Source organism: Pongo pygmaeus, chromosome 1, assembly GCF_028885625.2.
Source record: "Pongo pygmaeus isolate AG05252 chromosome 1, NHGRI_mPonPyg2-v2.0_pri, whole genome shotgun sequence".
NCBI lineage: Eukaryota > Metazoa > Chordata > Mammalia > Primates > Hominidae > Pongo > Pongo pygmaeus.
Genome location: NC_072373.2, coordinates 209,175,508 through 209,201,156, shown reverse-complemented (window position 1 = coordinate 209,201,156; position 25,649 = coordinate 209,175,508). Strand labels below are relative to the sequence as shown.

Genomic DNA, 25,649 nt, shown 5'->3' with positions numbered 1-25,649 from the left:
CATGTCTGCCATGGCTGACGGGGGAAATTGAGGTGTGCAAACAGAGCAGATCCAGCTCTTCCGAGCTCTTCGGGGCCTCAGTCCCTATCACCCGTGCGCTGCGGCTCAGTGGCACAGCCCCTTCTAGTTCCGGAGGCCCTGTGCCAAATGCTTTCATCCAGTCCTTAAACCCACTCTGTAAATTAGGTACAATCATCTTCCCCATTTCACATATCAGGAAGCCGAGGTCCCAGAGGCCGAGTGGCTTGCCTAAGGATCAGTGGATGCAGATATGGCTACAAAACCTCTCTGAGGTCTTCACACTGCTCTGAGTCACTGTGAGGGACGCTCCTTCCAGGAAGAAAGTCCTTCCAACAGTACACACTGCCTTGCCCTGGCTGCTCTGTCCTGGTATCCTCGGGCTTGAATGCCTTCTGGGGTAGGATGCGGGCATGCAGCCTCGAGATCTCTCACAGAGGAACCCAATCTCCCCATCCTCACAAGCTTTAGCCTCACAAAGCACCTCCCCAAGACGCACAGTAGGTGCTTAATAAACCTGTTGCCTGGCTGAAGCCCTGCCTTCCAGGAACCAGGGCTCTAAATGCATAACTACACAGCCTGGATACAGAGCAGGGCAGTGTGAGCCAGTGAGGAAGGGCACAGGCTCGAGAGGGCTGGACAGAGTGGGTTCCAACTCAGCTTTTTTTTTTTTTTTTTGAGACAGTCTCGCTCTGTCACCCAGGCTGGAGTGCAATGGCACGATCTTGGCTCACTGCAACCTCTGCCTCCAGGGTTCAAGCGATTCTCTCGCTTCAGCCTCCTGAGTAGCCGGGACTACAGGCACCTGCCACCATGGCCGGCTGATTTTTGTATTTTTAGTAGAGATGGGGTTTCACCATTTTGGCCAGGCTGGTCTTCAACTCCCAACCTCAAGTGGTCCTCCCACCTCAGCCTCCCAAAGTGCCAGGATTACAGGCAAGAGCCACTGCACCCAGCCCCGACTCAGTCTTGAGCTGTGACCGTCAGCCTTAGTTTCCAATCTGGAAAATGGAGATGATACTAGCTCTTAGCTCACAGGGTGACGGCGTGTTAAACAAGGTGATGCACACAGACACCTTAGCATGGTGCCTTGTGCTCACGAACAGCTTGCACGGTGGTGGCTGTTAACACTGTTGCCAGTAGGGTCTTCTTTGGGATACACAAAGCCCAGAAGCCCTAGCTGAGTCATGCCCTCATTTACCCCAAGGCTAAATCAGGTGGGCAGGAGGAGCAGAAGAAGAGGCTGCAAATGTAGTAGGGCTGAGTTGGGGACAGGAGGAGGAGGGAGATGGCTGGGGTGCGGTGGCTCATGCTTGTAATAATCCCAGCACTTTGAGAGACCGAGGCAGGTGGATCGCCTGAGGTCAGGAGTTCGAGAACAGCCTGGCCAATATGGCAAAACCCCATCTCTAGTAAAAATACAAAAATTAGTTGGGCATGGTGGTGCATGCCTGTAGTCCTGGCTACTCAGCAGGCTGAGGCACAAGAATCGCTTGAATCCAGGAGCCCGAGGTTGCACTGAGCTGAGATCGCGCCACTGCACTCCAGTCTGGGCAACAGAGCAAGACTCTGTCTCCAAAAAAAAAAAAAAAAAAAAAAAAAAAGGAGGGAGAGGCAGCCATTCTTGGTGGAGGCAGAGAGCTTAGCAGTGTCTGAGACTCCCTGCCTCATGACCTAATCTCTGACCCTCAACCCTGATCAGCTCTATAGTCTCCTTGTTTTAGTGAGCACTCCATCAATGTTCAATGAATGAATGATGGCCTACATTGACTATGAACATAAAGAAACAGAAAGTCAACTTTAGTCCTATCATAATATATATAAGGCCTGGCATCAGTATGGGTTTGGAATCACACGGACCTGTGCTTAAATTCCTGCTCTACCACTTCCTGGCTTGTGACTTTGATCCATTTTCATAACCTCTCAAAGCCTCAGTTTCTTCATCTGTAAAAGGGGATGGCAATGATAATAAAAGTACTTACCGCATAGGATTGTTCTTAGGATTCAGTGTAAACTGCTCACCCCCGGCACACAGTAGGCACACAATAAATGGAGACTGTCTTTAGTACTATTACTGGACATGTGCAAGGACAGCTATGAGCTGAGCCAGGAAATCCGTGTTCCAAGCTTAGGGCCACTATTGACTCACAGCGTGACTGTGGGCAGCTCCCCAGTTTTCTTCTCTGAATAATGAGGCCCCTCCAAGGGCCCTTCTCTATCTGATTTTCTGGGGTAGCATAGCCCCTATTTGCATGGTGGGCAGAGAAGTCTCTTGGAAACAGCTCTGCCCACCAGTCTGTCTCTTCCAGACCACGCCTCTGAAGGGCGTGGTGTTCCCATGACAGGGAGGAGGCAGGCATCACTGGAAGTCTCAGAACCTCATCTGATACCTGCCCCGGCCCCATACAGACTCTCAGGACCAGCCCCACTCCAATGCAGGGTGCAGCCCCAGAGCCACGTCACATAGGCGCTGGGTCTCAGAAGGAAGAGACCTGTACCAAGTTCAACTGTGTGCCCCTAGGTCCATCTCCTTGCCTCTACGAACCTCAGTTTCCTCACCCACAAAATGTGGATGAGTCTTGCTGGCCCCAAGGGCTCTGGCACACTCAGCAGCAACCCAGATGTGAAAGTCCTTTGTGAATTGCTCCCATCAGGCATAATCATGATAATTACTATCTGTAAAACGAGGGGGTTGGACCAGCTGATCTCTGTGGGCTCCTTCCCAGCTCCGAAGCTGGGGATTTCTTGGGTTTCCAAGCTGGGAATTCACACAGACATAGGTGGCCAGGAGAAGTCAGGGTCTGCGGGATTGTGTGTCCACGGGAACCCCTGAAAAGTTGTCCCCATTCATCCTTTTCCCCCAAGCCAGCCTGGGGCACTGGGCCCCAGGGATAGGCCATGGGGAGGGGGAGCTGGAAGCTTTAGGGCCTGGAAGCTTCAGGGCCAAGTCCTGCAGGTGTGAGCCTCCAAGTCTGAGCCCCACCCCTGCCCCTGCCCCTGCCCAGAATTGCTCCCATTACCCAGAGCACAGATTCTGTATGGCGCCCTCCCCAACCCCTTCTCATTCTGTATGCAGTACACAGAAATGGCTAAAAGTAGAGTCACACAACCCTCAATTCAAATCTCAGCCCCAGCCACTCACCAGCTGGGTGACCTGGGGCAGGCTATTTAACCTCTCTGAGCCTTTGAGGGTTGCTAAGAACGGTTGCTCTGCGGATTAAATGAGATAGATCCATGAAAAGTGCTTACATAGGGCCCAGCACACTGCAAGTGCTCAATGAATGCCCCCACCTGCATCCAATTGCTCAGGCCCCATCATGCCTCCCCTCAACCAGAATCTTCCTAGAATTCCTGAGCTAGCTGCCCACTTCCCACCCTGACTGCCTTTGGGTGGGCCCAGCATTGTAGAATTTGAGCAGGACTCAGGTTTCTCTGCCCTTCGGAGGACTATAGAGCCCACACCTCTCCAGCCAGGGAAGGCTGTGGGCTTTGGGGACTGGGACAGGTGAGGTCTTTGTCCCAGCACCTCTGCCCAGTCCTGTTTCTAGAGGTAGGGAGCCCTGGGAGAGGGGCTGTAAGAGCAACCCTCTATCCCTGGCAGAGCTCCCACACCTCAAGTGAAAGGCAAGTGGTGAATGAGGCAAGGCTAGAGTCTTCAGTCCCATGGCATCCTGAGCCTGCTGCCCGGGTGGGCACAGTGCCTACAGCAGTCTGCCAGCGGGTGTATGGCCTCTCTCTGGACCTCCAAGATAGGGGAAGACGCAAGAGGCTGGTGATGATGACATCAGCTCAGGCCTTGTCCTGGCAGCCTCTCGAGGGTCCCTGATGCTGCCAACTTTTGAGCAAGAAGAATCAGGGCTGCCCTGGCAGTTCTGGCACCGAGCTTGCAAGCAGGAAGAAGTTCCCAAGGTCATCCTCCATCAGCCACCTCCACCCTACCCCTCGATCCCTAAGTCAAGGAGTGGGGCCTTGGAGAGGACTGTCCTCTGAGCAGGGTACTGGGGTGGCTTTCCCTCGCACTGGGGCCCAGAGTTCAGGAGCCAAGCAGAGGGCTGGACCCATCTGCCCCACCTCCACCTTCCCTCTGCTGCCCCCACAGCCTGGCTGCGGCAGACACATGGCTCCTGTGGCCTTGAGAAGGTCACAGCCTCTGAGGTGGCTCAGGCATCTGATCCTCACCCACTGCTCCCCAACCCCAGCCTTGCCAGCAGATCCACATTCTCAGGGGAGCCTGAGGAACAGGTACTGTAGTTTCAAGAAATACTGCAATTCCCCCAGAGATACAACAACACACTTGAGGCTCACACAACACAGTCACCAGCTTCAACTCATGCGAGCTGTACTGCAAAGACAGAAACTACATCCTCCCATTCCACAGATGGAAAGGGAGGCTCAAAGAGGCCGGGCAGCTTGCCTGAGCTCACCCAGCTAGTAGGGTGGGGCCAGAAGCGGAACACAAGGTTCCTGACTTCCTGAACCAATGACAGCCCCCGGCTCTCCAGCTCTCATAGCAACCTAGTTCCTGGGTGGCTTGGTGCCTTGATCCTCTTGCCTGCCCCTGGGATGGAAGAGGCTGGAATCCTCTCCTTCGCACACTGGGAGAAAATGAGGTCCAGGGAAACAGGCGAGAGGGCCATCCTTACACAGCAGTGGCAGGGCAGAGAACTATGCCAGGTGGTTCCTCATTCCAGGCTAGTGGGCTCAGCCCGCCCCTCCTGTGTATCCCGCATTGATTTTGGGGAAATGCAGACTCCTCAGCCTGCCATTCAAGGCCCTTAATAGACTGACCCCGATTTGTCCCTACCCACACCTTCCATGAATCCAGCCCAGTGTCCATATTGCCACCCCCTGCCCTTGCCCACGCCATAGCTGGTCTCGCCTCCAGGAGCGCCTCCACTTCTCCTCTTGCTGCGCAACTCGTAATTCTACTACAAACATTATCATTTACTGAACACCTAATACGTGCCAGGCAAGGACTCCTCAAGGGGGAAACTTACCCAGCTCACCTGGTGATAGCCATGCCAACTACCTTGGAAATGTGAAGGTATGGAAAAAATTCTCATTACCCTCAAAACACTGAAGAAAAGCCTTATTTTTTTTTTTTCTGGCTGTAGAGGAATATTTGATGTTTTTAGAAAAGATTCTTCTCCAGATTTGTCTGTTTGCTTTTCCTTCAGTGTGTCTCTCTGTGTTTCTCTGAGTGCAGCTTTATATTTTTCAAAGCAGTTCCCAGCCAGTATATCTGGCCTCGCAAACAACATCCCCAGGGAGGCGGGCAAATAAAAGCTCGTCATCCCCGTTCTAGGGAGAAAGAAATGAGGCACAGAGAAGGCAGGTAACTTTTCCAAAGTCACACAGCAGAGACTGGATTTGGCATCCTGAGGACTCCCAATCTATGTCCTTTTAGACCCAGCAGAATGCCTAGGATAAGCTAGGCACTACCCTCAGTGCTTTCTTGCATTCGCCTTCTTATCCCTTGAAACATACTCATCAGGCAGGTGCTATGATTCCCACTTCCTAGATCGAGAAACAGACTCAGAGGGAGAGAGGAACTCACCAAAAGTTGTACGGCTGTTCAGTGGCAATGTCAGAATTCAAACTTGGGTCTGCTTCCTCCGAATGGGGGCCCGAGGGAGGGTGGCCTCGGTTGGCAGAGGTATTAACCAGCAGAGTGGGCAAGTCACTTTCTCTCTTTGAGCCTCACCTCCTCATATGACACACAGCACCGGGCTGTGGCAGGGACCACAGGACCCAGCTCATCTTTGTGCCCCAGTGCCTGTCACAGTCCCTGGGATCCACTACATGCTCATTAAATGCTTAGTGAGCAGGCACACGAGGCTGCTCCCATTGTGCTGGTGCAAAGCAGGAGTATCATGTTTTGCTTCCTTTCTTCCAGTAGGAAAGGCTGGAATCCCAGTGGGACCTTTCTATTTTAGGGTGTCTCCCCACCAGCACCCCTCTGCCTCTTTTCCCTTCTTCCTCTCTGAGTCACCACCTGCCTAGCAGTGCCGGTCTTTAGCCCTAAATATAGAGCACATTTTGAGGCATAAAATGTCCACAAATGTGAGCAATATAGCTGCAGCCCACTGCCCTCGGGTCCCCTCCTCCTGGGCTGACCCCAGGGTGGCCACCCCAGGAAGCCCTGAGACTGGCGACCCCTGCTTGGCCCTAGTGTGGATCCAGAGGCTGCACTCTGCAGGAAGTCCTCAGCCTGGGGCCCTATGTGCCCACACTGCCACCAGAGCCAAACTTCCTTTCCTTATTGGCACAAGGCTGCCACCTCACACCTCTGACTTTCCTCATCCCCCAGCCAGGCTGAGCTGCCTCCCAGAGCTGGAGCTGGGCCCAGAGAGTGAAAATGACTTGTCCGGGCCACACAGCCAGCAAGAGGCAGGGCCAGGCTTGGACAGGGAATCAGCACTCTGGCAGGCTTGGTGTGAGTGCCGAGGGAGCGTGGTGGAGCTGGGAGCCCCTCACTGCTCCCCATCTAGCATGTCTGCCCTGGAGGCTTCACCTAAGCCCACAGAAGCACCTCTCCACAGCGCCAGTCTCTCAGAGGCACAGGGTGCCAGGGCCAGCCTGGCAGAGGTCCTGCCATGCAAGGAGGTGAGCAGAGAGTGCTGAGGGCTCCCTTCCCTTCACACCAGCTGGCCACCAGCCTTGCTGGGAGGACAAAGCAGAAACTGGGGCCTGGTAATGCCTCTAGCAAAAGTGGAAAGGAAAGGGAACCCCAGAGCCGCTTGGCACCTGCGCTGGGGCCTGTCCCGTCTTGGGAAGGACCTGCAGAACAACACCTTCAGGGACAGCAAAGGAGCAGCCTGGGGAGAGGCTCCCGTGGCAACCCGCTGGGTGTGTACACAGAGGGGAGGTAGGAGAGGAGGGTCCACTGAGTGGGAAGCACCAGGCAGTTTCCCAGGATTCTTGGGGTCAGCCAAGCTGGGTCCATATGAATCAGAAAAGAGGGAGGAAGGGGAGGCTTTGCTGGGGATGGTCGGGGGCCTCCACTCCCCTCCCCGGGTGATGAAGCGTTCACATCCCACACGCAGGAAGCTGATGTAATTCATGCGTGTGTGCACCCATGATGGCCTGGGTGTGGGTGGGTGCATGTGCGTGTCTGCCAGGTTCATTTTTAAGGGCATAGGGCGTCCTCGTGTTCTTCCTGCATGCACGTGTACCATGTGTGCACCCTGGAAGAGATAATGGAGGCAGACGACAGAGGACGAGGGCTTCTGAAGAGGCTCTTCTTCTTGCTGACAACCTCCGTCTCTCTGTGTGTACACACATGCCAGCATCTGGATGGTGTGACTCTCAGTGTTTGTGTGTCAGGCAGAGTCGGGGGCAGGGGTCTTGGCCTGGGTGTGCCCGTGTGTTCCTGTGTCTGGGTCTCAGGGTATCTGTCAGTCAAACTGTATTTGCGTTTGTGTCTGGCCGTGCTCAGGTCTCGGTTGTTTGCACAGCACGTGCGGCTGCTCAGCAGCCTCTGACAGCCAGGACAAAGGCCTCCACAGACAGACGGTAGCATGGAGGACAGATCTGCCCAAGGAGTCCTCAAAGGGCCTCTTGGCCCCAGAACTTGACAGCAGGGCAGGGGCAGGGCCAGGTGAGAGGGAGGTAGAGGCCCTGCTGTGGGAGCCTGAGGCCTGAGTGGCAGAGACCTCTCTCCCTGCTGCCCTCCAAGAGGCCAAAGGAAGAATCCTTCTTGTCTCCTAAGGATGGAGGGTAGTTAGAGCCAGGAGAGGGGCCTCCTGAGACCCCTGCCAGGCAGGCACCTTGGGAAGAAGAGAAGAGGAGAGGGCTTTGCCCAAGGAAGCTGGGAAGGTCCCAGGATGAAAGCACCATTATGGTGCTCCATGGGACAACCCTCCCTCCATGGGAAGGGGTGGCAAGGCGAACCTAGGACTCTGGACCCTCTCCTCAACCTGACCCAGCTTCCAGCCACAGGCACCCTCCCCTCCTGGCAGCAAAGGGGAGCAGGGCCACATGGACCACTCCACCACGGCGTTCACCCTTCCTCCACTCCACCGCTGTGGAGATCTGCTCCCAACAAAAGTCAGAGTACCACGATTCTAGACCTCGCTGAAGGTGACTAGGTGATCTCTGGCAGTTCATTTAGCCTCTCTGAGCCTCAGTTTCCTCATCTGTGCAATGGAGGCTTCAGCCCCTGCCCTGAAATATTGCTGTGAAGGCGGAAATTGCTCGCGACACCTGAGGATTAATCATTACCCTGGAACCCTTCCCAGGGCCATCAAGGAACACGCACCCCTTGCCAGACCTTCCAGCTGCTGGGGGCTCTCAGAGTGAGGCTGAGGTCCTGGAGAAGGGAATGGGGGGCCCCCATGGCCAGCTGGACCTGACCACTGCCTCCCCACTCAGCCACAGCCCTCAGGGCCCTGTGCCAGTCCAGAAGCCCATTCAGGGACACCTTTGGCCAATGTTCTGTTTCATCTGCGAGGCAACCTTCCCCAGTGCCCCAACCATAGCGTTTTCCCCCAAACACCCTCTCAGGAAGGAGGGACCACTACCTGTGCAGGGGGGCCAGGAGCCTCCTGAGAGCCTCCTATGGGGCGGAAGTGGTACCATCTCACCCCCATTGCCTTTCTTTCTCTCCTACTTCCATCTGGCCAGCTTCCCTCAGTGCCCCTCCTGCCTCAGTGCCCCTTCCCTCAGTGTCCCTCCTGCCTGCCGCCCCAGGGGCCTGACCTCTGACTTGGCAGGGAGGGGAATGGAGCCCGGGGACAGAGGCCAATGAGCCCTGAGAGCGGTGGATGGTCTTCCTGACCCCACCATGCCTGTGCTATGACCCCAACAAGGACTCTGAGGGCACGCACAGGCCGGGGTCTAACTGTTAGGGTAGGGAGGGGGCCGCTCACCTCCGGAGACTGCTATGACCCCAACAAGGACTCCGAGGGCACGCACAGGCCGGGGTCTAACTGTTAGGGTAGGGAGGGGACCGCTCACCTCCGGAGACTGTGTGTGTGCAGGTGTGTGTACGCAAGGTTTCTTCCCCAAGCCCAGGCGCCCCGCAGCTGGCACCAAACCCTGCAGGGCACGGAAACCGCCCCGTGAATTCCCACCGAGTCCTCAGATCCTGCCGAGCCAGGGGAGGCGACGAGGGGGCGCCCAACTGCATGACGCGTGTGCCCCGCTCTGCCGCGGGGGTCAGGGACAGGGGAATGCGTCCTGTCTCTGGGGATGCAAGGACATCACCGCCCTCCCCGCTCAGGGTCGTTGATCTGAGGCCCCCACTTCCCTCCTCTGAGGACAGGAGCGCCCCCCTCTGGGGGGCGCTAGGGCTTGGGCCCCTCCCCAGGGATGGAGGAAACGCGCCCACTTCCCACAGTCCCTCCTCTAAACCCCAGGCGCCCCCACCTCGAGGTGGGCGGAAAACTGGACTCCCCACCCACCCAGGGGGGTGGGACCAAAGCCCCCTGGCCGCGGCCTGGACCAAGTCCCGCAGGCTGGGGGTTCAGCCGGCTCAGTCCAGGCCTCCCCCCACTTCTCCAGCCGCCGTCAAGACCGGGCTGCGCGAGCCCAGCTGCGCCCACCCCTCGCCCCTGGAGACCCGGGTCCCCCACGCGTTCGCCCCCACCCTCCGTCCCCGCCCGCCCGCGCGGGGTCTTGGCTGCGGGCCGACGGGAGTCTGGACACCTCCGTCCCCTTCCCCTTTCCAGGGCCGCAGCCCTGGCGGAGCGCACTCACCCGCGGGCCTGGGCCGGGGGCGTCCTGGGCTCGGCACTCTGGTGCCCGCGGCCGCCGATGCAGCTCTGCTCAGACGCGGCCGGCGCTCGCCGCCGCCGCCGCCGCAGTTCGGGGAGGGGGACGTCACATGACCGCGGAGCGCTCCTTCCCCGGCGCCGCTCCCCCCTCACTGCGGAGCCCAAGCCGCGGGCGCGGGAGCGGCGGGGAGGCCCCCGCCCTGCCGCCACGCCCCGCCGCAGGTCCCGGAGGAGGGTTGTCGGTGCCCCCATTTTACAGGTGGGGAAACTGAGGACCAGAGAGGGGCAGGAATTGGCTCAAGGTTACACAGCTAGACAGTGGCAGAACCCGGGCAACAGCCCAGCGGTCCAGGAAACAGCTCATGCTCCAAGGAGACTGGGACAACTTCTCGAGCAAGTGGAGACGTCGGGATAGGTGGGGGCCACGGCCCCCATGGGCTCCGCTTGTCTGCAGGGGCGGGAGGAAGATGCACAGGCTTCGCTGGGCGAGGAAGCTGCTGCGCCCTGGCTGACGTCCTCCTCACCCGGGCGCTCGGTGCGCTTCCTGGCGGAAGCCACGCGGTTGACCCTCGCCAGCCCACTCGCGGCTCTTGGACTTTGTCTCTGGACTGGGCAGCTCACCCCCGCCCCAGCCTAACCCGGGCTCAGGGCGGGTGGGGGGAGGGGAGCCATAGGCTACGGAGAAGTGGAAGGGAGGCACCAGGAGGAGAGTGGGATCAGAACAAGAGTGAAAACCCAGGCAGGGAGGGGGCGCAGATATCACCTCAGCCTGACTTCCAAGGCCCAGGGAGAGTTAGAGACTTGCCCAAGGTCCACAGCAAGTGAGCGGCCTGCCCACTCGAGTCCCTTCTTTGATGGTCAGCAGAGCCTGAGGCTCCTGTGCCCCACTCCCCACCAAGGGGGAGCCCTCACCCATACCTCTTTCTGTTCTCCAATGAGCGCCCTCCCCGGGGAACAGCCCACATGAAGCAAAGAAACACGCAGTGAGTCTGCAAGGCCAGAACTGGGGACAACGGGTGAGGGGTATGGTTGGTGGCTCCAAGGTCGTGAACTCGTCACAGGACACTCGTGTTCCAGGGGGATCTCTGAGATCTCTGGATCTCACCCCAGTGTTCTAAGAACTGGGAAAACGGGCTGCAAAAGGTGCAAAGACAAACCTCTCTCTCAACCATTTCGAATTGGTGAGTCAAGCCGACAGGGCCCTCCAAGATCAACAAGTCCAATAGGCCCACTTGACAGATAATATTTAGGGAGGGAAAGTCCAAGACATGTACTCAATATATTTCTTGAGCATCTACTATATGCTTAAAACCACAACTGTCACTTCCAGCTCCCACTATTTTCCCGGCCACATGGGCTGCATTTCACAGAAGAAAAGATCCAAGGTCTTCAGCAACCCTTACATCAGCCTCTGGAGGATATGAGACATGCAAGCCTCCGGGTTTTCAGTCTCACAGGGGCTGGGGACCACAGCCATGTTTCCCGGTCAAGACTCTAACCCCCGTGGAGAAGAGGTGAGTAAGGGGGAACAGCAGGAAATGCCCCACCCTCTTCCCACCCATCCACCCACCTGTGAAAGGACAGAGGGGAAGGTAGGAGATCAGGCACTTGTTCTTTTCAGTGCTCTGTGTCGATTTCTCCCTCCAGCAAGCTTCCCTAGCTGTATATGGGAAAGAGACCCCAGCCCAGGGGGGTTTTTCAAACTTCTAAGAGCACAGGAGCGGTCTGTAGACTCAGATTCAGATTCAGTGGCCCTTGAGCCTGAGATCCCGCATTTATAATGAAGCTTCATGGCGTTGCTGGCGCTGCCGGGCTGCAGACATCCTGAGCGGCATTGGTAGAACAAGGCAAGTTGTCAGGGCAGGAGGAAGACTCCTGAAGTATCACGTGCTCACTCACGGCCCACCCGACCCGGGGGCCCTTTGATCTCCTGCCTAGGAATACACCAGGACTATATAGTTGGCTCAAACACTGTAATAAAAAGGCAAGAAGTTGAATGAGGCTGGCCGAGGCGCTTCTGGGGATGGTGGGGAAGGGACTGTGGGGGATAGCAACTGCCCTAGACAGGTATGTCCTGCAGGGCTCTGGTCCTGGGAGATGCTTGGTGAAATACATCCTATTTAGGAAATGCCAACAGAATGCCTATAGACCTTCAAGGGCAGCATGTACTGGGGCTGGCTCATCTTCAGCAGGGGCGGGGCTCACAGATCTCAGAAGTACATGGATTCCAGGATCCTTTTAAGCATCGTATCTCCACCCATCCTTTTGCGTTTTTATGCATTGCTCCCTGAATTCAATTCTGAGCACAATCTTCATGCTTCTTGCTTCCCTAACTCCTGTTCCAAAAGGGCCCCTTTCTCCTCCATGCTTTAAGACAGAGACCCTCAATTCTGGCCAGGCATTGCTGATGGTACATCCCAGAGTGCTGAGTGGAGACAAAGGTGTCCCACCTGAGCTGGAGGGAGGGGGCAGATGGAGGCACTGGAGTTGAAGAAATGCAGCAAGCCAAGGGGTACAGCTGTGTGACCTCCTTCATGGTCCCACAACCTTCTGAGTCTGGACCTGCAGACTCCAAGGTCCTTAAGAGCTCAAGAGCCTATTAGCATGGGGGTACTGAATGTCCCCGACCCTGGCTGAGCAGACCAAAGAACGAAGGCTCTTCTATGCCAGGCGTCTCTATTTCTTCTTTATAATCAAGGAGCTTTTTAATTACAGCATTTTCCCCTTTACAGAATACCTCCCTCAATGCAAGAGGCTTATAATCTCCCATGTGTCCTGGGGTGCACCATTCTGAGACTGTCAGGGCCCCTGGCGAGGAGGCAGCACGTGCCGTCGGGGGCTGGGCACAGAGCTTGGCATGGAGCCTAGCTACTGAGGGGGAAGATTGGACAAAGGCCCCGGAGCTTTGCTTTCGCTGTCCTATTTCAATCCAAACCACTCAGGACTGACCACTCACGCATGGCTGCCTCTGGGCACAAGTCTTGTCTCAGACACTTAATACGTTGCAACCCAGCTACCATCTCTGTGCTCCCCATCACTGAGAAATGAAAGCTGGCTTTAAAAATCTGGCATCCAAAAAGGCTGGAGAACGAAAACATTGGTGGCACCACAGTAAACTCCAAATAATGCACGAGACTGCAGGTGAGGGAGGGGGGAAGAGTCCTAAAATGGGAATGATCCCTCTTGGAAATAACTCCCCATCTCTGCCCGCCCACTCCTTCCCAGTCAGATCAAATGGGAGAAAAACTGAGATAGGAACTGCCCACCAGAGCAAGTAGGGGAAGAAAACCCAAAGCAGCAAGTCCTCAAGGTGTGCTGTCCACAGAGCCGCAGGTAAGGTCTAGGAAAGGACGGCAAGGCGGGTGGGCTTCAGGGGTGGCTTGGAGCAGAGGACAGTTCCACCCTAACCACAGCAAGGCAGGATGAAGAGTGGCAGTTGGCGCCAGGGCACATGCATCAGGGAAGGGCCAGTGGCCCCCGTCTGGGTGGGAGGCTGCCAAGCTGGTGCAGCAGACATGACAGAGATTACCCCTGGGTTCAAGAAGTCTTTGGATCATGAATAGTTAGGAAGTCCCTGTTTTGAGGACAAAGAAGAAAAGCCTGAAGGTGGGGACAGTACTGGTCAAACCAAAGTAGTAAAAAGAGCTCTCCCCCAGGGGGCCACGGGAAAACTTCTAACAGATTCCAAAGTAGTCGTTCATTTTTCCTTACTGAGGATGTATCATGTGGGCCGCTGTGGGAATACAGTGGTAAGATGGCCAGAGCCCTGCTCTCAGGGAGCTACAACAGTTTAGCACTAATTAGGTTGATTCATTTGTGGGGGACAGAATGGTTTTAGGTGCAGACATAAAATCCAGCCTGGCCCTAACTCTGGCTTCCAGTACAGGAAATAAACAGTATACTCTAGTTCCAGAACTCCACAGTCTAGCACGACTTGGAGCCTCCTTCATCCAGAGAACAAGAGACATGCTGTGGATGAGTGAGAAGATGCTACAAAAACTCCAGATAAACCAACCAAAGAGGCAGCTCAGAGACTAATAAAACAAGAGAAGTCCTGAGAGGTAGTCCTGTTTGGTAGCTTTCCAAATGTACTGCCTGGAGCTTCCTCAAGGGAGTAGGTGGGTGTGGGAGGAGGCCCCACTATCTCCTTTCCACGGAGTTCATGTTTGACAACTTCTACACATCCCACTTGCTTTCAGAGAGAACGCCGAGGCTCAAAGGGGAACAGACTTGTCCAGGGTCATAAAAGGAACTGGTTGCAGTTTAGCATTCCCTTGGTTACAAAACACCAGAGCAGCAGGGAAAGGAAAACCCAGATAGAATTGTGCAGAGGCCAGTGTGCCAGCAGGCAACAATCCAACCCAGGCAGTGGCTGCGTCGGCCTCCTGGCCTCCCTGGAGTGCGTGCCCCACTTCCTGTGGCTGAGGGCCTGCCTCGCCTGGCAGCACTAACGCAGATTTGGAATTCAAGCAGCCATTCCAGCTGCTGTTATAAGGCTGGCTCCCTCCCTGTCCGAGAGCAATTTCACTTCAAAGGCCCTCCAAGTCCTTGAAAGCAGGGTTTTTTTTTCCTTTCTTTTTTTTTAAGCATGTTGGGGAGAAACAGACGATGCCCTCTATTTGAGATCAATACAGTAATTATGTTGGACAAGCTCTTAGGGCTATCTTGAGGGGGAATTCACAGCCTCATGAATGAGAAGCATGAAAGCTCACGGAATGAGAAGAGCCAGCCTGCCACCCGCGTTTTGCTTGTGGGATGCAGCCCATTCCGCAGTAGGATCCCCTTCTGCAGCAACCTTGGTCTGGTCTCTGCTGGGTGACATATAGCAGAGGCCCAATCCACTACAAGCTGGTGCAGGTCCCAATTCTAAAGTCAAATCAGGCCAGGAGCGGTGGCTCATGCCTGTAATCCCCGCACATTGGGAGGCCAAGGTGGGCAGATCACTTGAGGTCAGGAGTTCGAGACCAGCCTGGCCAACATGGTGAAATCCCATCTCTACTAAAAATACAAAAAGGCTGGGCACGGTGGCTCATGCCTGTAATCCCAGCAATTTGGGAGGCCGAGGCGGGTGGATCACAAGGTCAAGAGATCGACACCGTCCTGGCCAACATGGTGAAACCCCGTCTCTACTAAAAATACAAAAATTAGCTGGGCGTGGTGGTGCGTGCCTGTAGTCCCAGCTACTTGGGAGGATGAGGAAGGAGAATCGCTTGAACCCTGGAGGCGGAGGTTGCAGTGAGCCAAGAGCGCAGCACTGCACTCCAGCCTGGTGACAAAGCAAGACTTCACCTCAAAAAAACAAACAAACAAACAAACAAACAAAAACACTAGCAGGGCGTGGTGGTGGGCACCTGTAATCCCAGCTACTCGGGAGGATGAAGCACAAGAATCGCTTGGACCCAGCAGGCGGAGTTTGCAATGAGCCGAGATTGTGCCACTGTACTCCAGCCTGGGTGAGAGAACAAGACTCAGTCTCAAAAATTAAAATAAAATAAAATAAAGTTAACTAATGTCGCTTTGAAGAGGTCATACAACTCCTGGCAAGCCACAATTCTGCAACCTCCTCCTTCCTAAAATCTAGTGAGGCTCAAAGAGATACTTAAACCTTACCATATGCAGAAATCTCACATGGTTAGTATCCTGTATTTATTTGATAACTGGTTCTGTCATTTGTTGGGGGAGGGGAGACGTAAGAAATACCTGTTTTGTGTACTCTACCCTTGAACGATATTATTCACTAAGTATCACCAGGTAAATAATGAAAAACGCAATTCTCCGACCAGGAAGTGACCTCTGAGCACCAGTCACAGGCCTCCGCATGGCTTTGCTTCCCAGTGCCCACAGAGCCATGCCTCGGCAGCTCGAGACATCTGTTCCTGATGTTCTTAGCAATGACAATCAAAACAACTGAAGCTGCCCCTTTGGGGCAGAAACTGCCCATCACTGAGACATAAATCTTCAACATGCATTCTAAGCATGTTTCAAATACCTTTCGACGTGACCCTGCAAAAAAAAACACCGAATCGAGAAGGCTTGCAGTTTGGCCATTGGCTTCATTATCCTTATGGGCCAGGAGGAAAGATTTATGTAACAGGATGGTCGAACACCTGTCTAGTTATCATTTTAGCTGGAAGGGCTTGAAGTAAAAGGTAGTTTCTAAAGTTCTCAAAGAAGATGCTCCAGGTAGCTTTGCTAGGTGGTTACAAGACCTCTTTTTGAAGACTTGGAAAAGAGATTCCAACAGCATTTCCTCAGAAAGGCAACAGTTTTTCTAAATACAAAGAAAAATACAAAGCCTTTTACCTCAACAATATTTATTACTGTTTAATTTTCTGAGTGTAGTAAACAAAAATAGCAAATACTGCTGTTTTGAGAGATGAAGAAATTAAGGTAAAGCAAGATTAAGTCACTTTTCTTGGTTACAAGGTAAATGGTGAAATTATCTGTAAGACAGGTGGCCCAACTTCTACAACTCCACACTTTCAACACTTGCCTGTATGTTTATGTGCTATCTGGATAGCTAGCAGACTCCTTAGCCCAATTAACAGCCAGAATGGAAAAAAAAAAAAAAAAAAAAAAAAATCCAAGGTTTGAGATATATGGGATGGAGAAGTGGTTTTGTCTTCCAATGAGACTGTCTACCTGGCACACAGGACCTGACACAGAAATGTTGCTCAGGGAAATCAAGAAAGTGCTACCTACCATTTTACAAATGTTTGTAATTTTTACTTTAATGAAAAATGAGGGTTCGAATAATGTTGATAAATCCCCAGCCAGTATTTCTGCCTATAGAATGTCTAGGAGATGGATGTGTGTGTGTGTATTTGTGTGTGTGTGTGTGTGTGTGTGTGTTTTGGGTGGGGGTGGTGATGCCAGCTTTCAGAATTAGAAATGTTGTTGACAAAACCCTGCACTCTGGGGTGGGGGTGGGAGTATGGGGCGTTATCATAGATGTGCACTTTTTTTTTTTTTTTGGTGACAGGGTCTCACTCTGTCACCCAAGTTGAGTGCAGTGGTGTGATCACAGCTCACCGCAGCCTCGACCTCCTGGGGTCAAGCAATTATCCTGCCTCAGCCTCCAGAGTAGCTGAGACCACCGGCATACCTGGCTAATTTTTGTTTTTTTATAGAGATGAAGTCTCACTATGTTTCTCAGGCTGGGAAAATCTTCTTAAAATGAAAATGCTGGCTTTTAATCTGCATGCACTCTGTTTGCAGTCCCCTGTTAACACTGAATGAGCTGAGGACTAAAGTACCCAAGAGAAAGGATATGATTCTGCCCCATGATTCTGTAACAGGAAAGACAGGCTTTCCTGCTCATTTCGCTTCAGCAGTTTGTTTAGACAGAGATAAATCATCCCTTGGGTTTTTAAAACAGGTTAATCAACCTGAGCATTAGATTCCAATATTAACCAGAGTCTGATGAACACATCTATGACCACACAGACTAACCAAAAGCACATTTAAAATAACCAAAAAATTCACTATGGATTATGATCCCACAGAAATAAAGGGACACTCGTACCTTTTTCATCTGGCAGGAAGGTAACAGTAATTCTAAACAATAGAGTTCATAAATACACAGAAAGATACTTACTCCCCAGGAAATGAAGACACCCAAATGCAGCCTATATTTCAGTTCGTGGTGACAATCTGTACCAGTGTAGTATGCTGACCACATTCGTTTGAGATTAAAGAATGGTTAGAAATATAAAGGGGAAAAGACCCCAGCTTCATAATACCTTATACAGGAGACTGATCTAATATAAAAAAGTACACATGCACGGCATTAGAACCCCAACACAAGGAGTCTCTGAACTTTTCACAGTCCAGAAGGCAAATGGACTCCATCTATTCGTAATTACAGACGAAATGAGAATCGGGCTTTAGGTCATACCCTTTACCTGTTTTCCCTGTACCAAGTAAGAAGGGTGGCAATGCAAAGCCATTCAATACAAGCATACGTTTTTTTGCAACTCTGCCTACTATGGGTGGGAGAGACCCCAGCCCAGGGGTTTCAAAGAGCACAGGAGTGGCCTGTGGATGCAGATTCCGATTCAGCGGGTCTAGGGCCTGAGCTCCTGCCTTTGTAACAAAGCTTCATAGCGTCACTGGAGCTGCTGGGCTGCAGTTACTTTCAGCAGTGCTGGCAGAACAAGGCAAGTTGTCAGAGCAGGAGGAAGATGACCCTGAGCCAAGGGCAGACTCTCGCAGCATCACCTGCTCACTCGGTGCCCACCCCACCCCTGGACAGAGATATTAAAGCCAGTACTCAGAGCAGGTACCAGCCTGAAAGATTTACAAAAGGCTGTTATTTCGTAGCATTGCAGGAGGAAAAAATACCCAAGTAACAAATTTCAAAACTGTTATCAACAGCAAATTGGGGAAAATGTATCAGATTTCTGGGGGCTACTAACATGTTTATGTCAATCCCCAAAAAGAACCTTCTCTGGCCTACAAGCTTCTTTGTAAGGAAAAGGAAGCAGCTTCATCAAGCATTATGCGAACTTTTATAAAAGTCTTTACCTTGGGAAAGAAGAAGTTTGTGTTATTAGTTTTAGGCTCCTGCATTCATTTCTTTGGAGCTAATAAAACAATGAGATCTAAAAATCAGGATCCATCAGCTCAACTTCAAGTCCTTCCCCTGTGCCAACCTCAAAGCCAGAACAGCTGGTCCCTTGGTTCCGCTCCAAGGATGGTTTCTGAGGGGGCTGTGTGCAGCTCTCACCTTCTCCCATAGGCTCATTAGAGACCCCCTGCCTCCTCAGGGGGCACAGACTGAAGACATTAGAAACACAGAGGGGAAACACAAACACGAAGTTATAATTTTACCAAATGGCCGTAATTACTCTGACAAAAGGAGGTATTCAAAAGGGATGCTGCCAAGGTTATCGGGTCTCAAATCAAAATCTGCATTCCCCATCCATGATCTGAGTTCACATTTTCATGAAAGGGGAAAAAGCCTTGCACAAACCCAAGGCCAAGAAAAATGTTAACAAGAGAGATGCCTAAGCTAGCATCTCAGCCACAAACTTACACATATGGACTCAACAGAGAAAACTTTTTTTTTTTTAAAGGAAAAACTCCAGTCTTAAGTTCAATTAAAAAAACCCTTCAATATTCTTAAGAATATTGCTTCGGTTATGTGTTGCTAAGAATGATAATCCTGAGTTAGATGGACAGCACATCCTCATCCATATACTCTTTTCCTTTTTTAAACAATGATCTAAGAGATCCTCTCAGGGCATTTTGGAAGAATGCTTTCAAAAAGAGAACTGAGGTCCAAGAAACAGTGACATGGAGGATAGGAAGAACAAATTTTATAGAAACCTTGTGTTATCCAAATGTACTTCAGTCTGATTTACTCTTCTGATAGGTAGTCAGATTTTTTATTTTCAAACATGCCAGGTGCATTTCCCACTTTTGAATAACAGCAAAACCGGAAGAGGATGCTTTCACACATAATAAATGTTCTCCATCCTTTCTGAAATGCACCAAAGCAAAAAGCCTCTGAAGTCAAAAAATGAGACATAATTCCTTGCTCATTGCAGGAGACATGCAGGTGCCCCCTCCTTTACCCAATACCAAGAGACAGACGGCCAGGCAGGTGTAAGGCGGGTGGCGCTGCAGCTGACATGGAGAAGAGTCTAAATCTGAAGATACTTTTCCACACTTAGGACAAGTTCTTCACTTTCATGCTTTATTGAAAGTAGAATATGAATCAAAGACAGGCATTGGTAAGCAGGTTATGTCTCTAAAATTACTTTTTGTTCAGAGCAGAATGTTGTCCCATCTACTTGATACAATCCTTTATGGACCAACGCATCTGGTATGAAACTCGAGCAAGGAAATATAACAGAACTTTATTCCCCTCCCACGACTATAAATCTCATATGTAAACATGATTTACTATTACTGCTACTAAACTTGTTCCATCTTTACTTGCCCCCTCCCACCCACCACCCCCCTTAAATATAAAATTGGAAACATTTCCTTCAAGTCTGATGTCCATCAGTGCAATCTGCTTTATTTGACATAAGGCATTTGGGACAGTCACGTTTGAATGGATTTCTGCCTTTTGGAAGGGGCATGTAATGGTTTAATTCTTAAATCCACCTTTGCTTTAATGCCCTAACATGTCAAACTCCTCTTCCCCTCTGGTCATTTCTTAGCAGTCAGCAAGTATTCAAAGATTAATGTCCAAGAAGACCAGTACCTGGGAAAAGAAACACACGTGGAGGGATAGTTGTGAACTACAGATTCAAAGTTCATGGATTCCATTTACCAAGAACACATCATCAACAGGGAGCATCCAATTTAATAAATGAACACAGCAGCACCTTGGTGTGGGAGGATAAGACAAAATACCAGCAGACTCCAGGCTCTCCGATAAATCACATTTCTGTTGAAAGCCATGTGCTTCCTAAGTGTATCTTCACACAAACTAACCAGATTTTATTGATTGTTTCATTTAATGACCATTTTTCTTTTTTGAAACAGTTTCACTCTTGTCGCCCAGGCTGGAGTGCAGTGGTGCAATCCTGGCTCACTGCAACCTTCATCTCCCAGGTTCAAGCAATTCTCCTGCCCAGCCTCCTAAGTAGCTGAGATTACAGGTGCATGCCACCATGCCTGGCTAATTTTTGTTATTTTTAGTAGAGATGGGGTTTCACCATGTTGGCCAGACTGGTCTCAAACTCCTGACCTCAAGTGACCCACCCGTCTCAACCTCCCAAAGTGCTGGGATTACAGGTGTGAGCCACCGTGCCCGTCCAATGACCATTTTTCATAAAGACATTTTTTGCTTTGTTTTGACCCCATCAGGAGTCCCTTTGTAATGGTAACATGCAGACAACAAAGCTGCAGCAAGAGGAAGACTTTATTTCGGCCAGTAGATTTGTCTCTCATTTGCTTTAGCAAGGAATACCTGGTATGTGATTCAAAGTCATTCCTTAGCAAAATCACAACCTGCCAGGGGCTTCTGGAGTGGCCCGCAAAGAATCAAGACAGCAACAGGAAAATCCGAAAACGTCAGAGGTCTGTATTTGATGACTTCTTGAATATTATCGGTGTGCACAACTACATGGCCCAGATGTAGTACGAGCACCACCGTGTCTCCTCTTGAAGTAATAATCCAACAAATGCCTTAATGCTAAGTGATTAATTAAATCTTTTCACTGGACCTGATAAAACCTGACAAATTCTTCTACCACTAATTCTTAATAGTTACACACAAACTGTTTTGCTCTAGGAGGGGACTTGATAGGAAGAACTGGGAAAAGGTTAAAAATAAATCTTGAAATGCCACTAGCTAATTTCCCAACCTCCCACAAAATGAGAAAGGGAAGGCCAAATGGACATCTGGCAAGAAACAGTTCTAACACACAAGCCCCAGCTGAGGCCCCATCTGAGGCCTGAGTGTTGAAAAAGATAATGAAGAAGCTTGAGTAAGAAATGCATTTAACTAAAATTAATTTCAGTCATGAGACTCAGATTGGATTAAAATTTAAAATCAAATTATAGCCTTCGCTTTAACAGAAAATTACAGGATGACTCTGACATTCATGAACAAAACATGACAAATGTAACTTACCTTTAAACCCTTCTTCTGGCATACAAACTGAAAAAAAAGAAAAAAAGAAGAATTCCAAATTGAAAAGATTGTCGTGACAGACAGTAATAAGATCACTTCAATGCTTAAAGACAAAAGTTTAAAATAACTTTTGATTACCTTAGTCACCTGTAATAATCACCTTTGAAGTTACGGATGTTATTAATTTCAGAACAATCTTTGTTTCTGTTTTTATCAAAGCAATACGTATGCATCATTTAAAAAGTCAAATACTGACAGGACAAGGTTTGTAACTAGGGCACACCTTGTGCACGATGCTAGGAGTGGCCTGGGGGGAAGCCATGTAACTGACTCCTCCAGAGCTGTCTCTCTCCCCTTCCTCCTCCCATTCCCAAGTTCTGGAAGGAGTCACTTTTGACTCACACAGCAGCTTCTTCTGGTATTTAGCCTATTTCTAAATAACATGCTTTTCATAATTTTATTTATTTACTTCTTTTTTTTTTTTGAGAGGGAGTCCAGCTCTGTCACCCAGAATGGAGTGCAGTGGCATGATCTCGGCTCACTGCAACCTCTGCTTCCTGGGTTCAAGCAATTCTCCTGCCTCAGCCTCCCAAGTAGCTGGGATTACAGGCGCCCACCACCACACTTGGCTAATTTTTGTATCTGTAGTAGAGACAGGGTTTCACCACATTGGCCAGGCTTGTCTCGAACTCTTGACCTCAAGTGATCCGCCGCCACGGCCTCCCAAAGTGATGGGATTACAGGAGTGAGCCATCGTGTCTGGCCTACTTCATAATTTTAGATAAAATCTAATTAATTCTTCAGTGAAGGATACAAACAGCTGTTTTACCACTTACATAGCACCCGCCCCTGACCCATCTTCCTGATGAAGTGGTGTTTGTTGTTCTTAAGCCAGTCTCCAGCGCTGGCATTACTTTTTACGCCATTAATACTGGTCACAGTTGAATGCCTTGGTGCACGTTGGTTATATTTACTACATGGTATGACTTGGTCTTTCTGGGCTTGGTAACTACTGAATTACTGATGTGTTTCATTTTCTCTGTATTTATCTCCAATTCACGTGTAAATTCTTAAAGACCTGTAACCTCTTGAAGACAGTCATCATCCCTTCCACTTTTCCTTGTGGCATCCCTTCCTGAAGCTCGCATCCCACCACTCCAATATGGATCAGGTGTCTTCGCTGCCTGCTGAAGAACAGCAGTTCTGAGACTTCCCTTCACCATCTTCTAGGGCATCTTATCCTAGGCTGATCCCCTATTTATTTACTGGGTCCACTGTTGATTCTTTCTTGATTTAATGTTTAAGAAGAAGAACACATCCTCACACAGTATCATGGCAGATGGTGCATTACAGATCAATCTTTTGAGGCCTTGAATATGTTCAAGGGGCCATCAGGTGTGAGGGTTACAGACTTCTAGATTGGAACTCGCTTTCCCTCAGGATCTTGCGGGCACTGCTCTATTATCTCGTCTTCCTGACTTCATCCTGTGAGTTTGACTGGCTTTCCCTCCTACTTTTAGATGCTTTCATGACCGTCTTACTCTTAGTTTTTACTTACTATATCAAACCCAGGGTACAATCATTTTTTACATTTCCATGAACTCTTTTCTATGCTCCAAATGTTCCTTTTATATAGTTCCTCTTCCTATTGTTTGCTTTTTTTTTTTTTTTGCCATTATTTATAGGTTATTTCCCAGCTTTCTTATGCTTCCTATGCTATTTCCTCGACATATCTTGGTCCCAGGCTCTCATTGCTCAACTATCTGACTGCTCATATCTACTTATGAGGTACTAAAAAGATTTCTGGGCCGGGCGCAGTGGCTCACGCCTGTAATCTCAGCACATTGGGAGGCCGAGGCAGGCGGATCATGAGGTCACGAGTTCCAGAGCAGCCTGGACAACATAGTGAAACCCTGTCCCTACTAAAAATACAAAAATTAGCTGGGCATGGTGGCAGGCACCTGTAGTCCCAGCTACTTGGGAGGCTGAGGCAGGAGAATCGCTTGAACCTAGGACGGGGAGATTGCAGTGAGCCAAGATCGTGCCACTGCACTCCAGCTTGGGCAACTGTGAGACTCCAACTCAGAAAAAAAAAAAAAAAGATGTCTGAAAGCTCTGTTCAGTGGGCACTGGTGGGATTGACTAAAGGGTGCCTGGGACATGAACCAGCTTTAAAAAAAAATACAAACAAGGCCAGGTGCAATAGCTCACATCTGTAATCCAAGCATTTTGGAAGGCCGAGATGGGCAGATCACCTGAGGACAGGAATTTGAGACCAGTTTGGCCAATATAGTGAAACCCCGTCTCTACCAAAAATACAAAAGTTAGCCAGGCATGGTGGCGCATGCCTATAGTCCCAGCTACTACTCAGGAGGCTTAGCCAGGAGAATCACTTGAACCCCAGAGGCGGAGGTTGCAGTGAGCCGTACTGCACTTCAGCCTTTTGAGACTCCATCTCAAAAAAATAAAAAATAAAAACCAAACGTAATATTTGTACATATTTATGGGGAACAGCTTATATTTTGATACATGCATACAGTGTATAATGATTACATCAGGGTATTTAGTATATCCATCACCTTGAATATTTATTATTTCTTCTTTTTTGAGACAGGGTTTCAATCTGTCACCCAGGCTTGAGTGTAGTGGCATGATCACAGCTCACTGCAGCCTCCAACTCCCGGGCTCAAGCAATCCACCCACCTCAGCTTCCCAAGTATCTGAGACCACAGGTGCGAGCCACCATGCCTGGCTATTTTTTTAAAATTTGTAGTAGAGACAGGGTCTCACTATGTTGCCCAGGTTGGTCCTGAACTCTTGGGTTCAAGTGATCCACTGCACCCGGCCTATCATTTCTTTGTGTTGGGAACATTGCCTTATCTTTTCTTCTAGCTCTTTTGAAATATACAACATATCACCCTACTGTACTATTGAATACCAGAACTTATTCTTTCTATCAAATTGTATGTTTGTACCCATTAACCAACCTCCCTTCATATGGCCCCTTTCCCATCCACTCATAACTATCTTTCTACAGCCAAAAGATCAGCTTTTTTAGCTCCTACATATGAGTGAGAAAATACAGTATTGTCTTTCTGAGCCTGGCTTATTTCACTTAACATAATGTCCTCCAGTTCCACCCATGTTGCTACAAATGACAGGATTTCATTTTTTTAATGGCTGAATAATAGTATCCCATTGTATGTCTACATATAAATATAACATATCAAGGCATCTACTGATGGACATGTAGGTTGATTCCATACCTTGGCTTTTGTGAACAGTGCTGCAATAAACATGAGAGTGCAAATATCCTTTTGATACACTGATTTCTTTTCCTTTGGATAAATACCACTAGTGGGATTGCTGGATCATATGGTAGTTATATTTTTAGTTTTTTGAGAAACTTCCATACTGTTTTCCATAATGGCTGTACTAATTTACATTCCCACCAAAAGTCCGTATAAGAGTTCCCTTTTCTCTGCATCCTAGTTACATGTTATTGTCTTTTTGATAATAGCCATGCTAACTGATAAGATGGTATCTCACTGTGATTTTGATTTGCATTTCCCTAATGATTAGTGATGCTGAGCATCTTTCATACACCTATTGGCCATGTTTATGTCTTCTTTTGAGAAATGTCTATTCAGATCCATTGCCTACTGTTTAATGAGATTATATTTTCTCCCATTCTACAGGTTGTCTCTTCAACTCTGCTGATTATTTCCTTTGCTGTGAAGAAGCTTTTTAGTTTAATATAGTCCATTTGGTTATTTTTGGTTTTGTTCCCTGTGCTTTGAGGTCTCAGCTAAAATCTCTGTCTAGACCAATGTTTGACAGCATTTCCCCCATATTGAATTCTAGCAATTTCATAGTTTCAAGTCTTACATTTAAGTCTTTAATCCATTTTGAGTTGATTTTAATATATAGTGAGAGACAGAGGTCTAGTCTCATTTTTCTGCATATGGATATCCAGTTTTCCCAGCAAAATTTAGTGATGAGGGTGCCCTTTCCCCAGTGTATGTTCTTGGTGCCTTTGTCATAAATTAGTTGGCTGTAAATACATGAATTTATTTTTGGGTTCTTTATTCTGTTCCATTGTCCTATGTTTTTATGCCAATACCACGCTGTTTAGGTTACCATAGCTTTGTAGTATATTTTGAAACCAGGTAGCATGATGCCTCCAGCTTTGTTCTTTTTGCTGAGGATTGATTTGGCTATTCAGGGTCTTTTGTGGTTCCATATGAATTTTAGGATCGTGTTTTTCTATTTCTGTGAGGAATGTCATTGGTATTTTGATAGGAATTGCATTTAATCTGCAG

General features: G+C 49.8%; 2 protein-coding genes across 23 annotated transcripts in view; both read right to left on the bottom strand.

The window, feature by feature from the left end:
- The window catches only part of RAP1GAP (RAP1 GTPase activating protein), a 73,395-nt gene extending 63,568 nt beyond the window's left edge, over positions 1-9,827 (bottom strand). For all 18 annotated transcript variants that reach the window (XM_054502404.1, XM_054502423.1, XM_054502467.1 and 15 more), the window contains exon 1: positions 9,718-9,827. The gene's annotated coding sequence lies outside the window, so the exon portion shown is untranslated. The remainder of the gene's footprint in view (positions 1-9,717) is intronic.
- A 9,590-nt stretch (positions 9,828-19,417) lies between these two features.
- USP48 (ubiquitin specific peptidase 48) overlaps positions 19,418-25,649 on the bottom strand; it is a 104,850-nt gene continuing 98,618 nt past the window's right edge. For 3 of the 5 annotated variants that reach the window (XM_063667359.1, XM_063667362.1, XM_063667368.1), the window contains exon 26: positions 19,418-21,354. In XM_063667359.1, the coding sequence (XP_063523429.1) occupies positions 21,266-21,354 (89 nt within the window). In that variant the 3' untranslated portion in view covers positions 19,418-21,265. The remainder of the gene's footprint in view (positions 21,355-25,649) is intronic. The other 2 variants (XM_054502334.2, XM_054502327.2) reach the window with 1 other exon arrangement.